The sequence below is a fragment of the Medicago sativa genome, chromosome 4 (assembly GCF_051527215.1).
Source record: "Medicago sativa cultivar Bolivia chromosome 4, Bolivia_mono, whole genome shotgun sequence".
Taxonomy (NCBI): domain Eukaryota; kingdom Viridiplantae; phylum Streptophyta; class Magnoliopsida; order Fabales; family Fabaceae; genus Medicago; species Medicago sativa.
In genome coordinates this window covers 8751056-8773733 of record NC_140752.1, presented here as the reverse complement: position 1 = coordinate 8773733, position 22678 = coordinate 8751056, and the positions used below count along the sequence as shown (strand labels likewise).

The 22678-nt window shown below is 34.4% G+C and overlaps 1 protein-coding gene and 1 pseudogene across 1 annotated transcript; both read left to right on the top strand.

The window, feature by feature from the left end:
- Positions 1-6523: 6523 nt before the first annotated feature.
- On the top strand, positions 6524-12118 carry LOC146926044 (uncharacterized). Its single transcript, XM_085758458.1, has 7 exons — positions 6524-7065; positions 8069-8379; positions 8575-9294; positions 9776-9904; positions 10277-10480; positions 11028-11228; positions 11726-12118. The coding sequence occupies exons 1-7, from the start codon at positions 6798-6800 to the stop codon at positions 11846-11848; spliced, it is 1956 nt and encodes a 651-aa protein (XP_085614584.1). The 5' UTR covers positions 6524-6797; the 3' UTR covers positions 11849-12118.
- Positions 12119-14958: 2840 nt separating this feature from the next.
- On the top strand, positions 14959-21985 carry LOC146926043 (uncharacterized; annotated as a pseudogene).
- Positions 21986-22678: the final 693 nt, after the last annotated feature.

Here is a 22678-nt window from a genome sequence, read left to right as displayed (position 1 = left end):
GAATTGTTCAACATAATTTGAGGTCAAATCCTAATTGAAATTATCTTTTGCATATTAATAAAACCTCTAATTTGAAAATCAAAGTATTAAGACAAAAAAACAACTTTAATTCTTATTGCAACAAAGGAAATGTTAACAAATGTCTTAAAACATTGATTAAATTTTGTATTAAAAAAATTATGTAATTACTGCATTGATAAAATAATCAATATTAAAAAATTATGTAATTACTGCATTGATAAAATAATCAACTTGTATTTTCAAAACAAAAATTTCTTTTAATAAAATCCTAAAACAATATCCCTAAAACACTACTCCCTCCGGTCACTATTATAAGCAAAAGTTCACTTTTTAGATACATTGAATGATTAATGTATCTAGTCTTTATTATTGACTAGATACATTAATCATTCAATGTATCTAAAAAGTGAACTTTTGCTTATAATAGTGACCGGAGGGAGTAGTTAACAAAACTCTTAAAACAATCATGTGAAAGAGATTGTTGTAGAAAAATATCTCAAAATTTTATTTATAAGAATACAACATTTTATAAATATAAAAAGCATATAAGAATCTCACATGCATGTCACCATCACCCACCTTTAAATTACCCTTATGTCTTAGACCATTTACGATGGTCACCAACATTAAACACCCTTCAACACTCACTTTTTCAATTCCCAACACTCCACATCATCTTCTCTCTCTTAATTCAACACTCATTCAACTTTAACCTCTCCAATGGTTTTTTTCATTCAACACTCTACCCCACCACCTTTTATTTCTTATTCTTATTTAATTTTATATTTTTATTTTTATAATTACATAAAATTACAATTATCGATTATAATTAAATTAAAATAAAGAAAAACTTAACAATTTTTTTTTAAAAACAAAATTTATTGGGATTCATTTCACTGAAAAGAAGATTAAAACTTCACTTAGTTTGCTAATAAAAAGATATAATAAAAAGAAGATAGTGAAAAACTTGGTATTTTTTTCTGTGTCCAAATGAAATGAACCAAGTCTCTATTTATAGAGGAAAAAAAATCATGAATTTTGATATATTTATTTTTTTTTAAAATTATTTTTCAATTAAATAATTGATGTACAATTATTAAAAAAATTAAAAACCGGGTGTTCAATGAAAAGCCAACACGCGTTCATACTGTACAGATTTTTTGCTTTCTCTCTCCGGGCTCTGCTCTTCACGTGCGCTGTCGGGAAGTGTAATACACCCGCCATTTTCGGGCGAATCAAAACGCGACGCGTGGCATTTCCTTCCCTTTCAATTGTGTTGAACCGGTTAAACCTCTCTTTCCTCCAGCTCAGTTTTCATCACTTGTTAAACATACCATTGGAGTGCAATTTTCTGTTTAATGCTTCATTCAACAGACCATTGTAAATGGTCTTATATTCATTTTGAAACTAGTTTGAGTATCCCTTCTGTCTCAAAAGAGTGTGTGTATGGAGATAAAAAGTGTCGCTATTTTGGATTTTGGTGGTCTTTAAATAAGAAGCACATGGGTGAGATGAAACTTTATAATAACAAGAATCACCCGTGACATTGATTTGAGGTACCAAATGAGCAAAAACAACACCCCTATTTTCTTCTATATCAGTGAATAAACCTAAAAAATCATTGTGGCCAAAAGAAAGTAAAAGAATTAGTTGATTGTCTCGCTAGACAAGGGCACAAGGCTGTACTGAATACCTTGGTACTTGCATATTAATACTATCTTTGTGATATGCCTTTGTCAATGCATGCAATAATGCTGCTCTGCCTATAGTTCAGTTGGACATTGGGGTCTACGTATATAATCTTATTGGTAACATCGTGACATGATAATATATATTTTTTGGACAGGATTGTGACATGATAACTATGTTCATCATATCATATATATGCATGTTATTTAATATCATTTGAGTTAAATTTAGGTTTTTGTAGTTCATAGATCCATAAGCTATTTATGTATTTTTATGTTTATTTAACCAGACAATTCTTGGAATGTTGTTTATTTTATTTGTTCATCTAAATAGGTTGAACGTTTAATGTGGAACATTATCATGAAACTTATGATGTCGTTACTGTATATATCCTCATAATAGAAAGAAAGAAAAAAAAAGACAACTCGGTTTACTAAAACTCTCACATATGCAGGATCTAGGAAGTGGTCCCATCATTTAGTATATTGTACGCAACCTTATCTTATTTTTTATACAAGAGACTGTTTTCAGGACTTGAACCCATGACCTTCCAAGTTTTATAATAGAAGAATGGTAAAAAAAGAGATAAGAGAAAAAGGTAAAAGGAATAAATAGAGAAATGATTCTAGGAGGTGGCAAGCAACGACTACTACCAAACAGAAGAAGAGAACACAGAACAGGGTGTGTCTGAGTAGGACCTTGTTGGTGATAGTGACTTAACTTAAACCAATAGCAAGGGAAGGTGGAGTCTTATTAGTGGGCCTCCTCTTTGAATTTTAGGTCCCTATTGCACCAAATCATTCTGCATCACAACCGTTAACGTTATTGGCTAACTGTGGCGGTTTTAAAGCTCTGTTTGGGGAGGAATGGAAACTCACACATATAATCAAAGAAGTCGTGGTTCGAATCTCTGTTACGATGTTGGACTTAACATTTTGTAATTTTTATCACTTAAACTAGAATTTATAGACAAATAAACCATCGAAATTAAACAATATTGTGTTAAAATACAAATCGATATATAATTTTTTTGAATAAGCTAAATTAATTCACCCAAACTAATAGTGACTAAAATCAAACCTAAAACATTAAGGAGAAATTTACTTCCAAATCCCAAACCAATACCATCAAACCAATCTAAATGGGTTCGATCTTTAAAATCGTGAATGCACTTCATAATAATTTGAACACACTTCAAAATAAATAAATTGATCAAATGTTCTTCTACATGTACCATTTGAGCTGTATTAACTTAGAGAATGTCTTAATTAAACTACTCATAAAAAAATTATCTTAAATATGTAAGTCAAATCCTTGTCAAACCAATAGTTTACACTACTCTCTCTCTATATTTTTTTTTTTCATTTCTTAAACATTACTCTTAGTACATATTTTTGTTTTTTAGGGAATACTCTAGGTATACTTGTTAATATTTTTTATTTTATTTTAAAAGTGCCGGTTGAAATCAGTATTCATGCAAGTATAGACAAAATCAACTATATTTGTGTGTTGAATTTGTCAATTTGATCATATATATGTACAGAGGTGGCTATTGGTGTGGTTATGACCTAGACGTGAAAGTAGTGCGTATATATATATATATATATATATATATATATATATATATATATATATATATATATATATATATATATATATATATATATATATATATATATGAGATAATGGTAAGTCGTAACTGCCCATCATGTACATGGATGGGATGGTGGTGGTGCCATGCCATGTATGCATCTGAAACAAAAATGGGTCATACTCATACCACGATAGAATATTGTTTTCAGCTATTTATTTACTTTTTTTGAAGAAACTATTTATTTACTTATTCATTTATTTTTTAATCTAATCTAATAGTGAAAACAAATTTATGCATGTGCAAGATTAGTGAAAACAATTTTATGCATGTGCAAGTTTTTTTTTGAAGAAACAAACATGTGCAAGTTTTATCTCTTTTTATAGTTTTCCTTTCAAATTTTCAATTATTTGTTTATCAAAATATTTTTAATTATTGGACATTTTTACTGATAAATACTATAGTATGAAGGTTAACTAATTTTTTTTCTTTTAATAGGAAATTTGAAAGAACAATATAAATAAATTTATAAATTCATGAGATAGATGTAGTCAACAAACTACTATACCTAAAAAAGTATATAGTAAAATACAACAGCACTAATGTTAAATAGTGGGACTGTGATAGAAAAAAATCGATATTTGAATATAATTAACCTACTATATTTATCATTTTAATATATAATTTTAATACATGCTTGCGTACTATTTTTTTTGACAAAGCTTGCGTACTATTTTGAAATTTTGATCACTGTCATAAAAACACTTGTCATGCTATTTGTCCAGGAAAAGAAAAACACTTGTCATCCTGTAAAGATTATCTTAGTTGATAGAGATATTGTATATGTTTTAAACTCAAAATCATTTTCATAAAAAAAAACATAAGATAATGATTTCCATTTAAAGGTATTGCATAATTTTCTTAATTCATGTGAATTGGACAAAATAGACCCGTGTTTAACAAATTAGTTGGAAAGTGGTTAAATATAGTTGATGTCAAATGGATAGAAACAAAGTTCATATCATAACTGAAATAGTTGTATTTTATTGATCAGGCTAACAAGTACCTTAACTATATTATTTAAAGAATCCCAAAACAGAACTTTGTTTTAAAAAATACAAATTAAACAATGTAAAAAGTAATACATACACAACTTTTTACGTAAAATTTATAATTTTTGATTGCTTAAACAACACTAATGATACTTTGATAACATTTTTCATATTTTATTTACTTCATGATTGAACTTATAGTTACTTTTCCGTACAAAATAAAGGGTTGAAAAAAACGACTTGTATATATAAATGCTTCCACTTATAAATTAATTTTTAGGCCATATCTCATTCAATACTACTGCTAGACTCTTCATATTTCACAAGTATTACATGGTCTACTATTTTATTGAAAAGTAATTTTCCATTTCTGTTGTAATGTTTTGAAACTCGAACTATATGATGTAAGTTCACATAAAATAATAAAAAAAAAGTTTACATACATAATATATTCACTAACACAACGCAATCACAATCTAGTTAGGTCAAATAAAACAGCTGAAAATCAAAGAAAGAAAACGAAGTTTTTGGAATCACGTATATAACTTCACAACACATTCTGAAATGCACACAAGTCATCCCTATATATACATAAAAAATGACATTATGAAAATGATAATCAAATATTGGACTTTTACTTGTCTTAAAAAAAGCCATTTGCCATGCGTGGGTAGTTAGTGTTTGTGACTTTTTCAATCAAATAAATTTATTTAGACCGTTGCTTGGCTTAAGAAGATCGTGCCATTCATACTTGTTTTGTTATAAAAAAACTGTTTTTCTAATTGAACTTTTATCAAGGTTATTATGTTTAAAAAAAAATGGGTTTTCTAACGGTTTTTTCTAATTGAACTTTTAGGCTCAAGAGAGTATATTGCAATATGAAAGGGTAAACTTTAATCAATACATTTGATTAGGGATGGTTCTGAAGGTGGGCAGGAGGAACGACAGTTCATGATATTATTTTTTTAGGGGCATCAAAATTGTTACGTTTATTTAATAGTTATATATATATATATATATATATATATATATATATTTAATTCAGTTTGATTATTTCTATTGATAACATATTTTTATAGAACTTTGATTATAAATGAATATTTTGCAACAAAAAATGTAAGAAGAAAAAATTAAAATAATTAAAAGGACACAATTTTATTGTTTCGTCCTAAACACTAAAAATCTTAGGACCAACCATGATCATCCTTAAATCAATACACATGGTCATGAAAGACAAATTTGGTTGTAATTTTCATAAATAAAAAGGTAGTAAGATATGCAAAAGAGTATACAATTATTAATTAACACCTAAAGTATGATGATGGATTTCCTGTCTGCCAACACATCCAGTTCCTACCAGTGTGACTCTTCATCAACCACCAAACCCCAACAATCCTCACAAAATCTATACAAAGAGACAATACTCTACATTTAAACTTTAGATAACGTAGCCATGAAAAGCCAAATTAAAAGAATAAAACTCAAGAGTCTCTTCTAACCTAAGTACATATCATGAATTTGTTCAAATAGTTAAAGAGTTGTATCAAATAACAAATAATTCGAGAAAATTTAAATATAATTTTTGACTGAAACAATTTTTAACTAAACTTCACTTACTTCTGATCAAACGTTGAATTATCAAAACGTTTCCCTAATAGAAATAGGAGAGTTAACAAAAAAAAATGTCATGAATTTATACACTTCTTATAATGCTACTTTGTTAAATGTTTCAAGAGAGATTTTTATTTTTTATTTTTTTATAGATAGACGAAATAATAAAACTATTAAAGGTGTCGATGTTCGAACGCCATCGTGAAATTCGACGTAATAATTTTTGTATTTTTGGTGGTTGAACTAAAACTTGTAGACGTTTTTATAATTTTATCACTTGTCATAACTTTTTTGTTTTTTTTGTCAAACAATTCACTTTTTATAAAATGAATAAGTGAGATGTTCAAAATTTAAACCTCGAGACCCCTACCAATAACAATGTATTGTTCCTGCTAACGAGCTATGCTCACGAGACTCATTATAACTTTACTCGAATTCGCACGTATGCCACGTAAGATATTTAATTTATTAAAAAAAAATTGATAAAAAAATAATAAAAGAGAGTGGACGAAGAAAAACTGAGAGAATAGAAAGAGAAGAGAAGAGACAAGAAGAAAGCATTCAATTTCAAACCGAACAAAAATTACGGAGAAGCATTTCCATTCTCACCGGAACCCTAACAAATCTCCGGCGAACATCGCCGTCGTCCATGGCGTTCTTCTCCACCGTCTCCACACAATCCCATCGCCAACACTGAACTTCCCTTCCTCCTCCTCCGTTCACCGGAAATGGCAAATAAGCCACCGTCCGGGAACCTTACTCCGGTCTCGTTTATCTGTTGAGGCGATCGCAACTAACCGTCCGTCAATCACGGAGCGATTGTTAGGGCGGTAATGGCGAAGGGAGGACAATGCTTGTTGGAGAAGCTTTGGAGGTGTATTCGAACGGTTTTCTTTGTTGTTGCATTGGTGGTTTCGCTGATTGTTACGTCGCTTCCGGTGGTTGTTGCGGTGGTTGATGTTCTTGTTCCGTGTGTTTTGATCTCCAATTTTACTTGTGTTAATTGCTATACTTTCAAACAGCTTCTTCGTCGTTACTCTTTCAAGAGTTCTTTGATGGATATTCCTCTTGTTTCAGTCTTAAGATCATTCATCATCATTTGTATACTCTCTCTCTCTCTAACTTTTTTTTTTTTGGTGCTTTTTTGTTTGATTTTTGAAGAAATTGTAAAATTTGTGTTTTCTAAGTTTTATTCTTACTTTATGTTAACAATTTGTTTGTTTTTATTCTTATCTTTGTTTTGTTGTTTTGTTAATTTCGAAGTTAACAAATTTGCATGTAGCTTTTAAAGTTTGTAATTAGATTATGGACTAATTGGTGTTGAGTTTGGCAGTATCACGGTGCGGTACAGTGAGTTTGGCAGAGTCACGGTGTGATTTTGGTATAAGGTTTAATTTTGGAGATTCAACAAAATCACAGGCTAGCATGATTTCGCCGAACTCACTGGCAATCCAATCATGTGTTTAAATAACTACTCACATGTTCAGTTGCTTAAGTTCTTAATTTTTTAGATTTTTGTTTATTTTTGTTATTAGTTCTTGATTTTTGTGATTTTTACAAAAGCTATATGTTGGTGCTTGTTATTATGATTTCACGAAACTCAGCATCAATCCAAACATGCATTGATTTTAAATAACTGCTCACATGTTCAGTTGCTTAAGTTGATTAAGTTTTAGATTTTTGTTTATTTTCGTTCTTAGTTCTTGATTTTTTTAAATATTTGTTTACTTTTAACATTTAGATTTTGCTCAACATCTCTAATTGCATGTTGGAATTGTGATTTTGGCAAAAAACTATAAGTTGGTGCTTCAACAAAATCACGATGTTACTCTGATTTTGCCAAACTCACAGTTAATCCAAACATGCATTAATTTTAAATAACTGCTTAAGTTGTTTAAGTTTTAGATTCTTGTTTATTTTTTATTAATAATTGAGGAAAAAATTATATTTACAATTTTAAGATTAAATTGAAGTATTAGTGTCTGGTTAACATGTAGAATGAATTTCATGGGTAAAATATGTAGAAAGAAATAATAATTGGATTTTCTGTGGTTATTATAAATTTTGATTTTGATGTTGGGTTATTTTTCTCTGTTAATTGCAGGTGTTTATTCAATTTGTGATGGCCCTGCTCTTTCACATGGTCCTTACCTTGGAACTGTGACTCTATGTTCTTTTTCCTCAATTATTCTCCTTTCAGTCAAAGCTTGTCTTTTCACTGTAAATTCCCAGATTGAAGCTGAAGCTTCATTGGCTTCTCTAAAGAGGCAGAGACTCCATTTGAAAAAGTCTTGGGGAATGCCTGTGCTGTTTCTTTCGTCGGTTGTGTTTGCTCTTGGTCATACCGTTGTTGCTTATAGAACCAGCTGCAGAGCACGTAGAAAGCTCTTGTTTCATCGCATTGACCCTGAATCTGTAAGTTTGGAATGGTTATCCAGTCTCTGTAATTTCTCAGGCTGGTTTATATGTTGCTTCTTTGGTTTAAATTGTTTTTGATATAAGCGGTTGTAATACTACAAGTACAAGCTAGCTTAAAAGAAAATTTATAAAATTTTGGTGATTCATGTGAGTTAAAAACGGCATAAGTTTATTTATGCTTTACATAAACAGGTCCTATCGTGCAAAAGTGCTTTCAGTGTCTATCCAAAGGTCCCACGTTCTCCTACTCCTTGTGGGGGAAGAACCCCAAAAAGTGACAGTGAAATGAGGCGGAGACCTTTTGGCACAGCTCGTGACGAAGCATTGCAGGCCAGATTACTTGCAGACTCAGACAGTTGTTTCATTACCTGCCAAGGACTTACTCTTCATTACAAGCTCAGCTTACCTGGATCACCTCCGCATACTTTGTCCTCAACAGCCTGTGTTGAATCAAATTCTAGGTGCAGCACTTCATCAATGGCTGGAGGATTGGAGAAATTCGACAGACATCAGCTAGATATGTCTCCGAAGATAGAGCGGCATTTATACAGGAGCTATAGCAATCAACTCAATGGATCATCTCTATACACACCTCTATTAGATAGTACTGCAACTACTGTTTTTTCTGAAGATATCCCTATTTTTCATCTAGATGGTATTTGTGAAGAAGATGAAACTAGTAAATTGGATTCTTTAACTCTGGAGCAAAATATTGGTCAATTAGGTGTTGTTTTAATACATGGGTTTGGTGGAGGAGTTTTCTCTTGGAGGCATGTGATGGGGTCTCTAGCTAGGGAGATTAATTGCACAGTTGCTGCATTCGATCGGCCTGGTTGGGGATTAAGTTCAAGACCATGTCCGGAGAACTGGGAAGAAAAGGAATTGCCTAATCCTTATAAGCTTGAAAGTCAGGTAATTATAATTTACCATTTGTGCAAGATGTATTAGAAGACGTTTTGTTATTTTCTTCTTAGTTTTGAACTCTTAGTTAAATATTAAATAAGTATTGAATGCAAAAGTCAAGCACAGTTATCTATTTGTGTTATGATTAAAATGTTGTCCTTTTCACTAGAGGGTCAACTACTGACTTTCAAATTTCAATCTGGTAGCCCGTTTCTGGTTCTCCTTTTCTTTTTGGTGTTCTTATTCAATGCCATATTATTTTAAGAAAAATGCTAGCGACACACTATTTGAAACACTTAGATAATTTTTTGTAAGTGGATTTTGCATGGATTCTGCCATCTTATTCAGTGGGATCCGCAATCCTCATGATCGACATCTAATGATAGAGTCGGATGGGAAGAGTGTATTGCTATCATTCTTCTAACTTTTTTTCAACCTAAAGTTTATCTGAAATCAGTTATCTGATAGATTTTTCTTTTCTTTAATTCAGATTGATTTGCTTTTATCATTCTGTTCTGAGATTGGATTTTCGTCAGTGGTGTTAATTGGTCATGATGATGGAGGATTGCTTGCTCTTATGGCTGCACAAAGAATTAAAACATCAATGAATTGTTGTAATGTGAGTATTATTTATTCCTTCTTGTTATTTGGTAAATAGGCAACTTGTGTATTTGATAAACCTAATTATGCAGCGGAGGTTTTTTTTCTTATCTAAATGTTAACAACAATGCATGCTTGCAAATTCAGTCACAGCATACTGTGGTTTTGCAGTTTTGTTCTTCTTTTATTCCTATGAGTGTGGGTTTTGTAGCTCTACTGTTTTTATTTTCCTTTTTCCAGGGTGTGAATGAGTGTGATCAGTGATCACATACATAACTGAATCCCCATAAATGCATGTTTTAGTTGATCATTGATAATATGCGACAATTGATGTGCATGCATCATATTTGATTTAGTGTTTACTAAAACGGTTTTTTCCGTGTCAATTTAGGTTACTATAAAAGGGGTTGTATTGCTAAATGTTAGCTTGTCAAGGGAAGTGGTTCCTTCCTTTGCAAGAATCCTCCTGCATACCTCACTTGGAAAGAAGCATATGGTTCGACCTTTACTAAGGATGGAAATCACTCAAGTGGTGAATCGGCGTGCTTGGTATGATTCTACCAAATTGACTACAGAAGTTTTGAATCTCTATAAGGTATGTTTGTTTCTTAACTTAAACCATGTGTACATGATTTAATTAGGAACTGCTCTGTCCTTTGCATGTTTCAATATGTGAACAGAAGATAAGAAACTGTATGTAATTGCAATGAACTCAGCAAAAAATGTTAATTGGTTGTCACGGTAAATGATAGCCTAACACCGTATCCTTGCCTAACCTAGAGATAGAGGCCGAATAATGAGGTATCAGAAATTTGTAGCACCTAACAACACATGATTTTGTTTCTGCTTTTCTTAGATAGTTAGGCATGGTGAATAAGTACAGTTTTTTGTTTCTGCTTTTCTTAGATAGTTAGGCATGGTGAATAAGCACAGTTTGTTATTAGTTTTTCCGCATGTCTAATACCTACTTTTTTTTTTGGGTACATAATAGCTACTTTTTTTACTGAGGGAATTTGATTTGAGTTTTTACATCAATATTTTTGTTCAAACCTTGCAATTTAGGATGCTACATTTTTACATCATTTCTGGAATCACAAATTTATTGACTTGTGTTGCATGTGATTGTTCTTTTTTGTGTTAAGGCTCCACTATCTGTTGAAGGATGGGATGAAGCTGTTCATGAGATTGGTAAATTGTCATCTGAAACCATCCTTGCAGCAAAAAATGCAGAATCATTGCTGCAAGCTGTAGAAGACATTCCAGTGTTGGTTATTGCAGGTGCTGAAGATTCTCTTGTTTCCTTAAAATCTTGTCAAGCCATGGCCTCAAAACTTGAAAATTCTGTAAGTCTCCTTTTCACCATATTTCAATACATTCTTCACAAAACTTGATACTGCATGATAATGTATGATTAAAATGAGGGTGTTTCTAGACTTGTACCATGTCTATACACGGACCTGGATCCTCTGCAGCTCCTCATTCCCCTCATCCCACTCTCACGTTACTTCTCTTCCTCTTGCTCTCATCTTTTTCTGCTCGAGAGGATCCTTTCTCATCTAAATACCATCTCCAAATACACTTCTACAGTTGCGGGGGGTTGGGTAGCTCAACTTGTTTGAGCTTGAGCTAAGGGATAAGGAGTTGGAGGTCCTGAATTCAAACTCAGACGAAGGAGAAAAACTAATCTAACAACTAATTACTAATTTGCCATTCAAAAAGAAAAAATCTAATACAGTTTTGTGCTCTCCATTTTGAATTTCCCCAGCATTTTCAGATGTTCTTGTCATATTATTTTGCCTAATAAAGTTTCTAATATTTCTCTTAACAATTTCACATGCAGAGACTGGTTGCAATATCTGGATGTGGTCATTTACCCCATGAAGAGTGTCCAAAGGCATTGCTTGCAGCCATAGCACCCTTCATTAGTAGACTCCAAACTGCATCTGACTCTCAAAGACAATAAGTTTATTTCTTTTAATGATTTTACATAGGGTTTTTATAAGGGATCTTCCTTTTCCTTTTTTTCTTCTTCTTCTTTAACTTCAAGAGAAATGAGACTAATTAGTCATCTTTTCTCTGGGAGTTTTTTTGACGTGTTAGTTTTAGGGGTTTTGATCTTGTGTATTTTCTCCATCTTTTCTGCCTTCCTTAGTTGTTGTCAATATTATGCATAGGGAGACAGCTTACATTTGTAAATTCATCATCAGATTGAGAGAACGAATATAATTTAGCATTTGTTTCTGTTCCTTTTTTTTTTTTTTGGTGGAATGAAGGGAAAGCCCCAGCAAAGAACAACAGTACATGCTAAGCTAAGAGCCAGCCCCCTATCGAGGGGTCTTAACAAAAAGTGTGGAACTATTTCAAAAACAATAAGGCTAGAAACCAAGTTAGAGCCAAATTTTGCCAGTATCCTCTTAGAATTTGGTTTGAGCTATCGGAGAGTAAAGAGCACCATGTGTTGGTGAAAATGTGAATGAGAAAGAGAGATAATACTTGAAGAGGGGGGAGGTTTGTTTTGGTGTAGAGAGAAATTAGGTGTAACTGTAAAGAGACATAAGGGGTTGAAAATATTGGTAGAGGCTTGTGGGGTGTTTGAGGAGTGAAAGATTGATATATGAAAGTTGCTCAATAGGGACCTCAATTTTGCATCTGTTTTGCTGTTTTTGTGTGTAAAATCCGATTGGTTTGTAACTTCCAATATGTATTTTATTTCCTTTTTCAGTTAAGTAATTTTGAGGTGTCTATTGAGCTAACCATATTGATATATATATATATATATATATATATATATATATATATATATATATATATATATATATATATATATATATATTGGGTTTTGTTACAAGTCACACCTTAAGGTGAGATTTTCACTTTTTAGTTATAACTTTGCTAAAAGACACCTTCATAAAAGTAAGTTGGTGTCTTTTCGCAAATGCTCATAGAGTAACTTGATAAAAGACACCTTCACAAAATGTGTCTTCTATCATAACCCATATATATATATATATATATATATATATATATATATATATATACTGGAGAGAAATAGGGAGAGAAAGAGAGAGGAGCAAGAAGTGATCGATCGACAATTGTTTTAGTAATCATTTTTATTTCGACGAGTGTTAAATAATCAAGACAAATCACATGATCTAAAAATAGAACAATTTTATTTTTCATACATTTATGCAAAAGGACTACACAATCCGCACATTACAATCATCCATCTTTGTGACTTTAGAAGTTTTGTTTTGTTTTTGAGGAAGACTTTAGAAGTAGTTGAGCCATATAAAAGCTAACATCTTTAATGATACGGCGGTTATAATTAGTTGAAATTGTAAAAACTTGAGGAAAATTGCAGTTGACACATCTTGTGTAACATCCCACGTATTAAGAACTAACGTAATATCTGAAAACTATACAAATGCGCATGCGTAAGGAATAAGGGTATATTAGTCATTTGAGTTTAAGGACTATATAAAGGATTTAGGCTCAAAATCTTCATTTTTCATTCAAGTTTCTCTCTCTAGGTTTGCAAACATTTTTCTTGCTCTCTTCCCTCTCTAGTGAGCAATCTTTGCTCAAAGTTGTTCAAGATTTCATGAGCAAGTGATCAAGTGAACTTTGGGTGTATAGAGGAGCAAGCATCTTCATCCTATTTACTTTCTCAATCAAGAGTAGTGGATCTAGGGTTTTGAAGTAGGAAGACTTGTAACCAACTTCAACACTCCAAGTGAGTTCTTAGATAGATTTCCATCCGATGGGTGTATATTTATGTTAGCTCATACTTGATTTAAGTTTATATTTATGTTAGCTCATATTGAAAGTTTATTTGTGTGATTCAATCAAGAGAGTAAGTGTGATTAAGGTGTTATTAGGTTATGCCATGCATTTTTCCTTGTCTGTTATGTTCACTGGTTGTCTAGGGTTGAAACAGGTTCAAGCATGAGAGCTTTTTAGAAAATCTGCAGAAACCATTCAAGAAACACGCTAATAGCTTGATCTACGCTAATAGCGAAAATCTGCAGAAAACCTTCAAGAAATACGCTATTAGCTTGGTTTAAGCTAATAGCGAAAATCTGCAGCAACTTCCAGAGGCATACGCTAATAGCGTGATTCTGGCATGGCTGGAATTTTTCTTCGCTATTAGCGTAGCTTGCAGGAAGTGTGTACTTTTCTGCAATTTTAAAATAACATTTTATCCTTTGCTCTTGCCACTTCGATTTGTTCTTAAAGGAGCATCATCAATCCATTTGTTTTCATTCTCAAATTTCTTTAACAATCAAAGAGACCTCTCTTATGCTTGAACAAGTATCAAGTAACCCTAGACTTTCTTGTTTGAATGATAATGGGAAGGTAGATGTTATGTTCAACCATGTAAAGAACTCAGAACTTTAGGAATGGCATTATTGGATAGAATGGGTAGAAGTATGTATACATGGCAAACATAGAGACTTGACCTAGAGGTCGAGAGAATAGATAGTAGCTTTGCAAGAGCATAGTGATTATTAATATGAATAATATTTACGTAAGACATGATGCGATATATATATATTTCTATGCCTATGAACAAGCATGAATATGTATTGATGTAGGAGGGCTTTCTTAGTAATTTTATAGTATTTTATTTTAACCAAATCTTAGCAATTTTCTAGAACTTTCTATTATTATTTCGTTTTGTTTTATTTTGGCCCACGGGTTTGTTATTTCTTTAACTATATTAGTAGAACTTATGCAGCCTAAGAGACACACTTTTTGATTCAATAAAATTATTTGAGATTTTCTCACAATTCTGGTGGATTCTGGAAACCCTTATTTTGATAGGTTTGTCGCTTGCAACCCTATTTTCACAAGTTTGCCGCTTACAAACTTGTTCTTTTCTATCTAGGTTTAGCGCTTGCTAACCCTACGCTTCCGTACTGCGTCAGTTGGCATCAGAGCAGGTTTTCCTTGTTCTTTCGTGAACGTGATTCAATCATGGGAGATCAACCAATTACCAGGGTAGATTTTGAAGGTGTCACTGCAACCATGACAAACATGAATGAGGCCATCAAAGCTCTTACATAACAGATGATGACGTTGACGGCTAGGGTGGACGACAACAACAACAACAGAAACAACGACCACAATAGAAACATCAACAACCGAAACAACAACAACCGCAACAACAGGGGAGGAGGACGAACTCCGGATATTAGGGTTCGTTATGTCAACAACCCTTCTGATGATGATTTGTGTTTTGATGAGGAGGAAGTCGTGATCGATGATGGGAGTGAACATGGGAATCACCAAGATTACCGCGTTAAGGCTGATATTCCCCTATTTCACGGAACGATGGGAGTAGAAGAATTCTTGGACTGGCAGATCGATGTTGATAGATTTTTCGAAGTCATGGACATCCCGACAGACAAGCAGGTTAAGATGGTTGCGATCAGGCTGAAAAGTACCACTGCTGTTTGGTGGGATAAGCTTGTTGTTCAGAGGCGTAGACAAAATAAACGCCCTATTCGAAGTTGGAGAAAGATGAAACAGTTGATGCTTGACAGATTTTTACCTGAAGATTATGAACATATTCTATATAAGATGTATATTGAATGTGTTCAGGGCAAGCGATCAGTGACTGAGTACACGGCTGAATTTTTGCGTTTTTCTGAACGTAATGAATTAGGCGAGTCCGAGAATCAGAAGGTGGCTCGATATATTAGCGGTTTGAAAAGTTCGTTGCAAGAAAAAATGGGATTACAGACTGTTTGGACCGTTGCTGAAGCGTCCAACCTAGCTTTAAAGGCGGAATTAATAGAGAAATCCCCTAGAAATTTCTCAAATTCCAGAAGATATTCTCCACAGAACCAAGCTGATGACAAAGAGAAAAGTGCAGCAGTCAAAGATTCAAACCATGTTAGCAAAGCAAGCAGTTCTGGCAGTGCGCCTCCAGTCAAGGCCCCCGTCCAAAAGCAGAACAACCCATATGCGTATCCTAGTGGTGATAATTGTTACCGTTGCGGTGGGAAGGGTCACAAGTCTAATGTTTGTCCATCAAGGAGGGTTGCTGGAGTAGCAGAAGGTTTGGATGGTGATGATGAGCAACTTGATGAGGAAGATGAATACGCAGGAGTTGAGTTTGCTGAGGAAGATTCTGAAGAGAGAGTGAACTTTGTGCTTCAGCGAACGTTGCTAGCATCCAAAGAGGAAGGCCAACGCAAACATTTATTTAAGACTCGTTGTTTCGTCAATAACAAAGTATGTGACCTGATAATTGATAATGGAAGCACGGAGAAGTTGGTGTCAAAAAAATTGGTGGATTATTTCAAGCTGCCCACGGAGCCTCATGAGAAGCCATACTCTCTTGGCTGGGTCAGCAAGGGATCCCAGGTACGAGTGACGTTGTCCTGCAAAGTTCCTATATCCATCGGCAAACATTATAGAGAAGAGGTACTTTGTGATGTTCTTGATATGGATGTTTGTCATATTTTACTTGGTAGACCTTTGGCAGTTTGATAATGATATTACTTATCGGGGACGGGATAATGTGATATTGTTTACTTGGGGTACCCATAAGATTTCTATGACACCTGTTTTACAATTTGATAAGAACCCGAAAGAGAAGAAAACGAGTTTCTTAGTGATGACTCAGAATGAAAAGGAACTTGATGATGCCGTTAAGGAAACTGAGTGTTTTTATCCGGTTGTGATCAAAGGGCTAATGAACGTTGTGAAAGAAGAGATTCCGATACCGGGTGAAGTCTTAGAAATCCTAAAAAAATTTAATGAGCTGATTGCAGATGAGCTTCCAAATGATTTACCTCCCATGAGAGACATTCAACATCAGATAGACTTGATTCCAGGATCTAGTCTACCAAACCTTCCTCATTACCGCATGAGTCCTAAAGAGAATGAGATTTTAAGGGAACAGATTGAGGATTTACTAAGAAAGGGATTCATCCGTGAGAGCATGAGTCCTTGTGCTGTCCCAGTCCTTTTAGTACCAAAGAAAGGAAATCAGTGGAGGATGTGTGTCGACAGTAGAGCCATCAACAAGATAACTATCAAGTATCGGTTTCCAATTCCCCGTTTAGAAGACATGCTTGATGAGTTGTCAGGGTCTAAGGTGTTTTCGAAAATAGACCTGCGTAGTGGATATCATCAGATCAGAATTAGACCTGGAGATGAGTGGAAGACAGCTTTCAAGAGTAAGGATGGACTTTATGAATGGCTAGTGATGCCTTTCGGATTGTCAAACGCCCCTAGCACCTTCATGAGATTAATGAATCAGGTTTTACGCCTCTTTATTGGATCCTTTGTAGTAGTTTATTTTGATGATATTTTGATTTATAGTAAGTCCAAGAAAGAGAACTTGGAACATGTGAGGTTGGTTTTGCAAGTTTTACAAGATAATCAGTTGTACATTAATCTGAAAAAGTGCACATTCAATACCAACAAGTTACTTTTCTTGGGGTTTATAGTTGGTGAAGAAGGAATCCAGGTTGATGAGGAAAAGGTGAGGGCTATCAGAGATTAGCTTGCACCCACATCTGTCACTGAAGTATGTAGTTTTCACGGACTGGCCACTTTTTATAGAAGATTTATTAGAGATTTCAGCACTATCACTGCACCAATCACAGAATGTTTGAAGAAAGGAAAATTCAAGCGGGGTTCCGAGCAGGATCAGATTTTTTTTGGAATAGGAGTTGTTTTATCTCAAGAGAAGAAGCCAGTTGCTTTCTTTAGTGAGAAGTTGAGTGAAGCTCGCCAAAAATGGAGTACTTATGACCAAGAATTTTACGCCGTTTTCAGAGCCCTTCGCCAATGGGAGCATTATCTGATTCATAGAGAGTTCATTCTGTTTACTGATCATCAAGCTCTGAAATTTCTCCATAGTCAGAAAGTAATCAACAAGATGCACGCTCGGTGGGTGAGTTTTCTGCAAAAATTCCCATTTATTATTCAGCATAAATCTGGTGCTCTTAACAAGGTAGCTGATGCTTTAAGTAGGAGAGCTTCTGTAACAGCCCGATTTTTCGTTAGATTTATTTTATTTATATATTTATGTGTGCTATATGTGCTCTTATGTGATTATTTCCTCTGTGTGTATTTTTGGTTGGGAATCGTAGAATTCGGTATTAGAGGGGTATTTTAGTCATTTTGGACTTAGGGGCATTTTGGTCATTTTGAGAGCAGGGGTAATTTTGTAATTTTGCTGGAGGTTATTTTTAGTGCTTAGTAAGAGTATTATTTTACCAAGTTATTAGAAGGTGTAGTAATTATTTTATTTACCGGTAAGTGACCGTTAGTGTTATATTTTACCGTTAAGTGAGTAGTAACATTTTTGAGGTTGAAATAGAAATGGGTTAGGCCCATTAAGGTTTGTGAGATAAGCCCAATTAAGTGAGCCTATATATATAAACTAGTGTTAGTAGAGAAATAGGGTTTTTCTTCACAACATTTTCATTTGAGAAGAGAAGAGATAGAGGCTAGAGGGAAGAATAAGAACAAGGGTTAGAGGCAAGAGGGATTCATCATCTAGGAGCTAAATTGAAGCTTTGGTTAGAGAATCTTGGTGCTAGAGGTAAGAGGGTTAGATTTCAACCATAATCCCTAACTTTTCATTTCTACCCATTTTGTGAAATTGATGAATTGATTTTAATTGGTGTAAATTCATGCATGACTTTTGTTATGTTTGAGGACATGATTTGTTGATAATCAAGTTGTTGTTGATTACATTACATGCTCAATATATGTTTATATGTATACTTTGTTGATTTTGCTCAAAATGGTATAAATTAGTGTTGTTGTGGTTGATTAGTGATGGATTCATGTTTGAATGAGGTTGTTGATGAATTAGATATGCTGTTGTTGTTGATTTATGCCATGGGTATTCCATTTTGTGAAGTTGTTGTTTGAATTGGTGAAGTTGTGCTAAGATGTTCATGTGAAGGACCAAAAAGAACTTTTGAAATATGAGGTTGTTGACTGAGTTTTTGATGTTGTTGGATGAATTAGAGTTGGTAGAATTTCTGTTTTCATGTTGTGATGATGTTAGTTGAGTCGTTTGTGAGAAAACGGGATTTTCGTGTGAAAATTCGAGTGTTAACCGTTTGAAAAATGAGTGTTGATGTGAGGTCTTGGGAAATGATTTTGGGATGGTTGAAATTTGAATTTTTCAATAGATTATGATAGAGCTAAGTGTCAGGAGCGGCGTAGGCGAAAACGGCATCGAAAACAGGTTAACGGTTTGGATTTTACGCGCAAAAACGTGAAAATTGGAAAATCTGATGCTGTCTGTCAGGCAGAAATCGGATTCCGATTTTTGGCATCGGGCTACGATTTTGACCAGGTTTTGGAGTGTTTCGACACGAAAAAAATCGGACTACGATGGGTAAAAATCGGTCTACGATTTTGTCTGACCAGGAACTTTTTAAATGCATTTTTCTTCAACCAAATTGCTTCCAAACTTATTCCTAAGTGTAGGAACTTTATCCTAATCATCTAGGGGTGTTTTTATGAAAGAAATGACCTTGTTTAAGGGATCTAACTTGGTTTTGTTTTGTAAATGAATTGGTTTTGTAAAATGATATCATGAGATGAACTTTGTGAATTTTATGATTCCGTCGTGTTTAGCCGCTGAAACGCCAAGGTATACCTACTGCACTTATATGTGGACTTGAGGTATGCTTAGTTGAGGCATTGGAACTTGTTTACTTTGGTTAGATGACTCAATTATTTTCAATGTTGTGATTTTTGGAGACGAACTTGGTAGAAAATGATTTTTGAGAGCCAAATTGCTTATGAACCCTTTATGAATAGATTAATATGATTATGAGATGATGTATGAATGGTTGTTGAGTGATGAATATGATGTTGTGATCATATGTTGTAATTGTTCTTTTATTTGGAATGTAAGGAACTATGTGGAGATATGAAACTATATGATATAGTTGAATGATGATTATAGCCGTTGATTATAGCCGTTGAATTGTTGTGAACATATGCATGGTGGATTGAGTCATATGTTCATCCATCATATGTCGTGTCAGATGTTATATCCATATTGCCGTTGACTATAGCCGTTGATAATGATGTTTTTGTTGCATCATGAGTGACGACCTTGAGGAGATTTGGTACCACATGCATCTAGAAGAGTCTAGAGCCATTGCATACTCTTTGGTGAATTGAAATGCATTGAGTTGTGAATGATGATTGAATTTGTTAGTTGTTGATTAACATGGTTGATTTTGTGATGTGTGTGAACTTGAGATGATGATATTGAATGATGTGAATGTTAAGAATACTTGTGAATACGTGTATAGTTTGTTTTCCATCGTTCTTAAATGTATCTTTCATTCTCAAAGTTTCTTGTCAATTTTAATTGGATTATGATGATGTAATGCTAACCCTCAATGGTTTACCACCTACCTTTCCGTATGGACGGGTAGATGGAGTGCAGGATGCTTAGTCTGTTTGCTTGATGTTGCCGAGGAGTGGAGTTCCTCTTTTATATGCAAGTGTCTAGATTAGGGCTCTGATCTAGGATTTGCATGTTGGATTTAGTTTGATTATGTATTTTGAAGTTGAGATGTTATTTGTATTTGAGATTGGAGGATATGTTCTTATTATATTGAGATGTTGAGGTGGTTTATGGATTATATATATGTTCCGCTGCTATGTGATGTAACATGATATTTTTGCATGTATATTTTAATTTGGTAGACGTAGCATCTATTTCTAGAATATAATTGTATATTCGCGCATTTTACCGCTTAATAGAAGTAGGGTGTTACAGCTTTTTTTGCTTGTCACTTTAGCACAAGAGGTTGTGGGTTTTGAATGTCTGAAGGAATTGTATGAGAGTGATGCTGAGTTCAAAGAATTATGGGTCAAATGCAAGGAGAGTCCTTGTATAGATTTTCATATTCGAGAAGGATACCTTTTTAAAGGAGATAAACTGTGCATTCCTTGCTCATCCTTAAGGGAGAAATTAATTAGGGACCTACATAGTGGCGGTCTTAGTGGACACATGGGGCGAGATAAGACCATTGCTAGTCTAGAAGAACGGTTTTATTGGCCACACTTGAGAAAAGATGTTGGAACCATTGTCAGGAAATGCTACACTTGCCAAGTTTCTAAAGGTCTGTCGCAAAACACTGGTCTTTACATGCCTTTACCCATTCCTGATGACATTTGGCAGGATTTATCTATGGATTTCGTGTTGGGTTTGCCTCGTACCCAGTGAGGTGTGGATTCTGTGTTTGTGGTTGTGGACCGATTCTCCAAGATGTCCCATTTCATCGCATGCAAGAAGACCACGGATGCATCCAACATAGGAAAACTGTTTTTCAGAGAGGTTGTGCGCCTTCATGGGGTTCCTACATCTATTACCTCCGACCGAGACACCAAATTCCTCAGTCATTTTTGGATTACTCTGTGGAAATTATTTGGAACATCGCTGAACAGGAGTTCTACCGCTCACTCCCAGACTGATGGACAGACTGAGGTCACGAACAGGACTTTGGGAAATATGATTCGCTGTGTTTGTGGTGACAAACCGAAACAGTGGGACTTGGTTTTACCTCAGGTTGAATTTGCTTATAACAGCACTGTGCATTCTTCTACCGGACAAACACCTTTTGCACTTGTTTACACTTCTGCCCATAGGCATGTGGTTGATTTGATTAAGATGCCTAAAGCTCCTGGAGTTAGCGTAGCTGCTGAAAAGATGGCTGAAGAGATTATGACTATGAAAGATTCTGTCAAGGCCAAGTTAGAAGCTACCGGGTGGAAAAATAAAGCTGCTGCAGATAAACGGCGAAGAGTCAAGGTTTTCAATGTGGGGGATGATGTGATGGTGTTTCTGCGAAAAGAGAGATTTCCTGTTGGTACCTACAGCAAGGTACAGCCCCCCAAGTATGGTCCATTCAAAGTGACTCGCAAGATCAATGATAATGCATATGTGGTAGCACTTCCAGATTCTATGAACATTTCCAACACTTTCAATGTGGCAGACATTCATGAATACCATGCAAATGAAGTCCTTTATCAAGATGAGAACTCGGGGTCGAGTTCTTCAGAGGTGGAGGAGACTGATGTAGGAGGGTTTTCTTAGTAATTTTATAGTATTTTATTTTAACCAAATCTTAGCAATTTTCTAGAGTTTTGTTTTATTTTGGCCCAAGGGTTTGTTATTTCTTTCACTATATAAGTTGAACTTATGCAGCCTAAGAGGCACACTTTTTGATTCAATAAAATTATTTGAGATTTTCTCACAATTCTGGTGGATTCCGGAAACCCTTATTTTGATAGGTTTGTCACTTGCAACCCTATTTTCACAAGTTTGTCGCTTGCAAACTTGTTTTTTTCTATCTAGGTTTAGCGCTTGCTAACCCTACGCTTCCATACTGCGTCATGTATGTATAAGAACATGATTAATATAAGATGTAGGTGCTCGTGTCTCTTGTCATCCACGTTAGGGGGTTGCAAGAGGTTCTCGATCTAAAGGGAACGGTTCAAGCCGTAAGGGACCCGCACGACACTGAGGGAGTCCGATGTACGTACATCGGTCATGTATGGGATAGTTCTCGGGGTTACTCCACCCGGGGCTTTCCGTAAAACGAACCAAGATAATGTTTGTTTGACTCACGCTAACATGATGACTTAACGAATATGACCATGCATGATTATGATTATGTTAAACATGAGCAAGTATTGGAATAGAACATGAAATGAATGTTTTACCGAAGACGAACTTAGGTTTCCCTATTCGTCCGATATAGGGTCGTGTCATGAATTATAGTGTAGG

What these genes read in the sequence shown, in the direction of transcription:
- LOC146926044 (XM_085758458.1), top strand. Translation starts at nt 6,798, where the DNA reads ATGGCGAAGGGAGGACAATGCTTGTTGGAGAAGCTTTGGAGGTGTATT. An exon ending in AAGTTTTGAATCTCTATAAG is followed by an intron (nt 10,481 to 11,027) that starts GTATGTTTGTTT and finishes TTTTGTGTTAAG; the next exon opens with GCTCCACTATCTGTTGAAGG. An exon ending in CCTCAAAACTTGAAAATTCT is followed by an intron (nt 11,229 to 11,725) that starts GTAAGTCTCCTT and finishes TTTCACATGCAG; the next exon opens with AGACTGGTTGCAATATCTGG.